Source organism: Monodon monoceros, unplaced genomic scaffold, assembly GCF_005190385.1.
Source record: "Monodon monoceros isolate NGI ecotype Baffin Bay Population unplaced genomic scaffold, NGI_Narwhal_1 Super_Scaffold_18, whole genome shotgun sequence".
In the NCBI taxonomy this organism is placed as follows: Eukaryota; Metazoa; Chordata; class Mammalia; order Artiodactyla; family Monodontidae; genus Monodon; species Monodon monoceros.
Genome location: NW_021703774.1, coordinates 92,877,078 through 92,883,077, shown reverse-complemented (window position 1 = coordinate 92,883,077; position 6,000 = coordinate 92,877,078). Strand labels below are relative to the sequence as shown.

At 43.4% G+C, this 6,000-nt stretch overlaps 1 protein-coding gene across 5 annotated transcripts in view; it reads left to right on the top strand.

Annotated features, from left to right (window-relative positions):
• The window catches only part of CDC14A (cell division cycle 14A), a 183,492-nt gene that overhangs the window by 159,512 nt on the left and 17,980 nt on the right, over window positions 1–6,000 (top strand). Inside the window, exons 13-15 of one of the 5 annotated variants that reach the window (XR_003794349.1) lie at window positions 575–622; window positions 2,654–2,768; window positions 3,484–3,817. Coding sequence is in view for 4 of the 5 variants with exons in the window: in XM_029227791.1 (XP_029083624.1) it covers window positions 575–622; window positions 2,654–2,776; window positions 3,484–3,934 (622 nt within the window). In the remaining variant the exon portion in view is untranslated. Of the gene's footprint in view, window positions 1–574; window positions 623–2,653; window positions 2,777–3,411; window positions 4,435–6,000 lie in introns of those variants that run through there. The other 4 variants (XM_029227789.1, XM_029227791.1, XM_029227788.1 and 1 more) reach the window with 4 other exon arrangements.

Here is a 6,000-nt window from a genome sequence, read left to right as displayed (position 1 = left end):
TTTTTTTTTTTTTTATTCACCATTTTTTGTTTGAAACTCTAAGAAATTGCATCATATTGATTAAAATTAACTTCATACAGATTTATGTTTGATTTTTAAGAAATCATAGGGGGAGGAAAGGGTAAGTTGGGGTGTAACTTGACAAATAAAAAGGCGAAAGAAGCCAGAGAATCTTCACTACACAAAACTTTAGAAGGTTCGTTCCAACATGGTGTTTTTCTTTTTCTTTTTATCCTCAGAAATATTCTCATTTTTTGGAATTTAGTTTTTCTTAAAAGCATCATGGCACCATGATCAAACATTTTTAACCTGAGTAGATGCAATACCACCTTCTGATGAAAAAGCATTTTGCTGTAAATGAAATTCAAGAGGAAACAAAACGACTAAAATAGATTTCCTGCTGGTTCTAGGATTTATTTTATAAAGTGAATAAATACTAATATCCATTTGCAAGGTTTATCCCTCTTGCCCATTTAATAATTTTGCTGGTCTGACTCCAGATGATGTGACTTTTGGTCTTGGCTTAAATGTGTGACCCTGGTGTTGTGTGAACATTTGTCTTTGGTTTCTGTAGGTTGGAGGATATGAAAGGGCATCCAAGAGCAGTGTCCCAGCCTTCCAGGTACTGTCAACCAGGTTGAATTTCCAGTAGCTTATAAACAAATGCTACCCTTTAGATACATTTCCCAACCCTTAAGCCCATAGAAATAAACTGCCCACAGCTTTTCACTTTTAAAATTCCTTCCTTTCTGTTCTAGATTGTTACAATATGCTTTGTATTTAATGCTCACCATGCAAAAATGTTATTTTCCTGAGGTGTCTACAGGGCCGTATGGCTGTGGGAATGATGCCAATGTACTTGGTGTGCCCAGTGCATGGTGGGATCTCTAATAAACTACAGTGGCTCTGCAACATGCCTTTCAAGCCAGTGATAGATTTTGCCTTGAATTTTTAACATTTCTGTTATTCTTCTTTCCTCCTATTTTTGCACGTATTTGTTCCCTTCCTTTGTTTTCTAGTTTTATTTCCTTCCCTATTCTCCATTTGAGGAGGAAACATTAGTGTTTTTCTCTGGAAAAATGTTCCCTGAACACTCCCTGGTGGTCTAAGTGATACCAGGATCCAGGGTAGGTCTTAGTGAGGGCTGTAGAAATGTTTGCCCAAAACTGTCATCAACAGATGGGGAAAAAAAGCTGATTCACTCCTCAGCTCTGTTCTTATTCAGCTCTAGGTTTTAGGGTTGTTTAGTGAAGGCAGCTCTGAGATGGCCCAGACTTCTCCAGAAGCTTGAGCTGCTTCCTTGTACAACTTTTCCTGTTCTTGATTTAGAGGCAAACCATGTTGTAAGCTGCTGTTTGGAGGGACGATGATGAAGAAAAGAGTCTACAAGTAAATCAGCTTTTCTATAGCAGATAGGAAAACAGTGTCCAGCTACATTAAAAGATTTGTCCAGGACAAAACACATTTGGTATTAAAACCATGACTGGGCCCTGGTAGTCCAGATTTGAGTCACTTTTCCCTTTTCGTTCACTCAGCAAATATTTCCTGAACACCTACTCTGAGTCTGGCACTGTGCTAGTCTGGGAATTGAAATGAGAAGCAGTTCTTTGCTCGTAATGGAGCTAATTTCGAGGGAAGTAGACGATATTAGACAATGAAATGTGGTACAAGAGCTGTGATTTACTATGAGAATATATGATGAAACTTGATGCTTACCCCGCCTGGGAATTCAGTGAAGGCTTGCTGTAAGAGGTAACAGCTGATTGGACCATTAAAGGATAAGCAATGGGAGTGAGTCAGATGGAGGTGGAAGAAAAAGGTGTGTGTGGAGGTGAGGTAAGGACAGGAGAAGATGCCTTGGCAGGAAAAATAGCGTATGCAAACTGGACAGAGGTGTGGACGCCGTCTATCCAGGCATCTCAGGGCATTTTCTGTAGCTGGAGAAGAGGTGTCTGGTGGGAAAATGTGGAGAATTGGCAAATGCCAGATTTTGGAGGGTTTTAGAAGCCAAGCCAAGAAGTTTAGGCTTTCTGGGCACTGAAGAAAAATTAGATGGTTTAAACAGTGAAGCGACATGATTAGATATTTTAGATTTTGTTGGAGGCTATTCGGAATGTGAGTTTTAAGGAACCAGATTAAAAGGTGCTGCTAGGTGTCAAGGATAAGAAATAATGATGGCCTCTCCTAGGGCAGTTGCCGAGTGGAAAGGTAAGGATAGATTTGAAATATAGAGAGGTAGAATCTCAGGACTTGGAAGGAATGAATGCCAGTGTCAAGGAAGGGAAGTGATCAAGGATGGCAGGATGGTAGTTACCCCCAGGACTTTGGATCCTGGATTTGAATCCCAGCTTTGCCTCTCGCTCGCTGAGTGACTTTGGACGAGGAGCTTTTCCTTTGTGCCTCCATTTGCTCACTTGCAAAGTGCAGTCTTCGCTACCTCGTGGGGTTGCTGTGAGGAGAAGCTGAGTTAATGTCCGTCAGGTTCTTAGATGAGCGCTCAGCACAGAGTGAGGGCTGCGTCCGTGTTGGCTACTGTTACTAGGACCTGCCATGATCTCTTTAACGTTTATTAGTTTATCTTGTCCTAGTCTATTGCTGAATGTTAAGATAACACAGCTTTTGTGTGACGCTTTGCCCATTTTTCTCCACAAAGATTGAGTTCTTCCCCACAAGGATCTGCATCTGCTTTGAAGACCTCAAAAGTGGCCTTGTCCCCTTCGGTGATGGCCAAGAGGATAAACAGAGGCTCTTTGTCCTCAGGCACCAGTGTAAGAAGGTAATTTTTCTCTCCTCCTTCTGAGGCACTGGCAGGAGGTAAAGGAAGGCAGCAGCAGACAATGAGTTTGGCTGAAGTTTGTGAGAGGAGGGGACTGGGGGAAGGGGAGAAACCACAAAAAGCACTGCGACCCTCTAGGCTTCTGTTCCTGTCTTGAATTGTGGGGACATGGCCATGGAGGGAATGCTGTACGGCATCCCTTTTCAGAGCTTGCCCAACATGATCCAGGGAACAGAGCTCAGTGGCGCAGACTAATAATATACGACATAGTCATTTCTCCCCTGATGTGTATGGGCCGAACTAAAATGGGTAGGGATGTTTGATGTAGTCATATGATTGAATATATAGAAGTTAAATCTTGTACTTAGGTCTGCTTTGTACTCTCCCCTTATATAGTCCTTTTCATTTACTTCCTGCCACAGGGCAAGTAGAAACCCGCACATATTCTATTTCAGGATCTCTGGTCAAACTGTTCTAGCCAGCTTCTTGAGTCCTAACTACTTTTGGCAGAGGAACTTACCATGTGTAACTAAAGGCCACATATTATAATATCACCAAGAGCAATTCTGTCACCAGTTGCGTTGATCAGAACTGTCTTCATCCCATTCCCCTAATGTCGTAATCATGTGTTTTAGAAACGTGAACCCTGTGTGAGTATACATGGCTGTCTATGTTCCCCCCCTGCCCCACCTGTGTTTTTCGTTCAGCTTTTCCATGAACTCCCGGCTAGCCAGTTCTCTAGGGAACTTGAACGCTGCAGCAGACGATCCAGAGAACAAAAAGACTGCCTCACCCTCCAAGGTGGGTTTCGTAGGCAACCCGTTCACCAGCCTCTTGAATGGCAGCTCCCAGCTGCCTGCCAGAAATTACCCTGAGCTCAACAACAACCAGTACAGCAGAAGCAACAGCAGCAGTGGGAGTGCCCTGAACAGTCAGCCAGGCCCTCACAGCGCCAAGACCGAGGATCACGCCACCGCCCTGCGGCCCTCCTACACCGGCCTTTCTTCTTCCTCAGCGAGATTCCTGAGCCGATCAATCCCTGTAAGTTCACAGACACCACCTCTTGGCCCTCAGAACCCTGAACACAACTTTTGTGCCTTGCCTTCCCAGCCGAGGCCGCCACCAAAGAAATTTAATTGCGCCAAGGAAGCCTTCTGATCGATGCCTTCCCTCTGTGCTTTGTGAAACTGTCTCTGCACGTACATTCTGCTGGCTCTTCTTCAAGTAAATGCCAAGTGTCGACCCAGTTTTCTTCCTTCCTTCTTTTTCTTCTCCTTTTCCCACTCCTTTTAAAGTGATTTCTCTAGGAAGGGTAGCAGCTTTCATTCCCTTCATCATGGACACCGTTGTCTTCAGTTACTTTTCACTGAAGTTTCGAATCACTCAGCAAAGTCAGGGGTCGAGTCATACGACAGACAGCATCTGCTTTGGCTGTAGTGGCTTTTTTTTATCCTGGCTTTTTCTACACCATTTATCAGTGGATGAATTTGGAGTATTTAAATGTGGAAGGTGTTGAATGAACAGTGTCTTCTCAGAACTAACCATCAAGCCCTTGACTAGGTCACCTGCAGGGAGCTGACCCAGAATTATTAAATGGCAAATGGAGGGTGCTTATATGGCAGGTTTATGGTAGGTACTCGGGATGTAGGGGACGGGAAGGCAGGGTAACAGGAAGACGTTTAAAATTAGCTGTCACTCTTCTAGAGACAGGATGGAAGATCTCCAAACACATTTTACCCATGAGCTCTTCATTTTGGTTACCAAGCCCCCTTTGTGACCAGTAATCCCTATTAGGGTAAAATCTTATTGGTCCCCCCCCCCCCCCCCGCCGTGAATCACTTTAATCACATATTTTGATTGCCTCAAAGGGAATTGAGATCTATGGGAATGTGAGTTTTGATGTGAGAGAACAAGGACAAGATAGGAAGGAGAAGTAGAAATAGATGCCACAGATCAAGGCAATGTCAGTCAATGTTAAAATGCGACATTGACTCCACTCAGGCACAAGCAAGCCCCAGGTGTTCTGGGAAGGCTGTGGTCTGGCACCCCTTCGTGTCCGCTGTTCTTCAAACACTTCCTCAGCCATTATCCTGGAAGAAGCGGGTCTCTGCAGGGGAGGGGAGGGGAGGAGAAGTGCGGGTGGCAGTGTGCCTCTCACCGCCTCTCAGCAAATCCATACCCCACGGTAAAAGCTAATGGGACCCACTTTCCCTAGAAGGCAGTTTAGAAACCACCTTGTGAATGTGAAGATGCAGCGTGTGTGTGTGTGTGTGTGTGTGTGTGTGTGTGTGTGTGTGTGTGTTGGTTGGACTCATGACTATTCCCATCCCTACCTCAGGCCTCTTTCAAAGTTTTTTTTCCACTCTATCCACACACAGTCCTTTCTGGCACATATGATTTCCCCCAATCTGATTTTATTCCCAGTGATGTTTCTCAACATTATTTTAGATTCCTGTAGAGACTATAGCCTAGGCCCACTCTGTCCCTTAATTTGACTCTAATCCCACTAAGTTATGGGTACATATGTATCAGTAAAACTTAAATCCTAGTAACTGGGATTAGATGGAAAATGAAGTGTATTTATTATACATTTTTATAACTAGTTTTACAAGTCATTATACTTCACAGCAGGAATTGAGTTCAGTCAATATTTTCATATACTGATTGTGGGTCAGCCTCTTTTTTAGACCAGAGTACAGGTCTCTCCATTTTCAGAAAAAGTGTTATATATATAGGTAGATAATTATATGAATACCTTGTAGATTTCATGGCTAAAGGTTTTGTGTAATCCACATTTATAGCTCAATACCAGAAGGATTGGTAGCTTGATAAGAATGACATTCTACTTGTTCTGGATCTCAGTTTTCCTCTTTGCTAGTGGCAGCATGGGAGCTTCCTTTAGACGATTGTTAGTCCCCTAGCCACCATGTTTATATAACTTGATTTTGGTTTCCTTCCATATTTTCCCTCTCCTGGCCTGAATACAGTGATTTTCCAATAATTAAATTTAAAGTAATACTCTGTGTGGGCAGCTGCTGCTTCTTGCCCTTCTCCTTCTTAAATTTGTCATCTTATTGTAAAGAAAAGCATTTATAAATAGAATTGCCATCAAGACAACATTTTCCTCCCTCTCACCCTCCCAGGAAGTAAGAATAGCCAGGTGTCTTGTAGCCGATTTTCCCTCCTTCATCTTTGCCTAGACAACGTCTGTGAGAGGGAGGGTT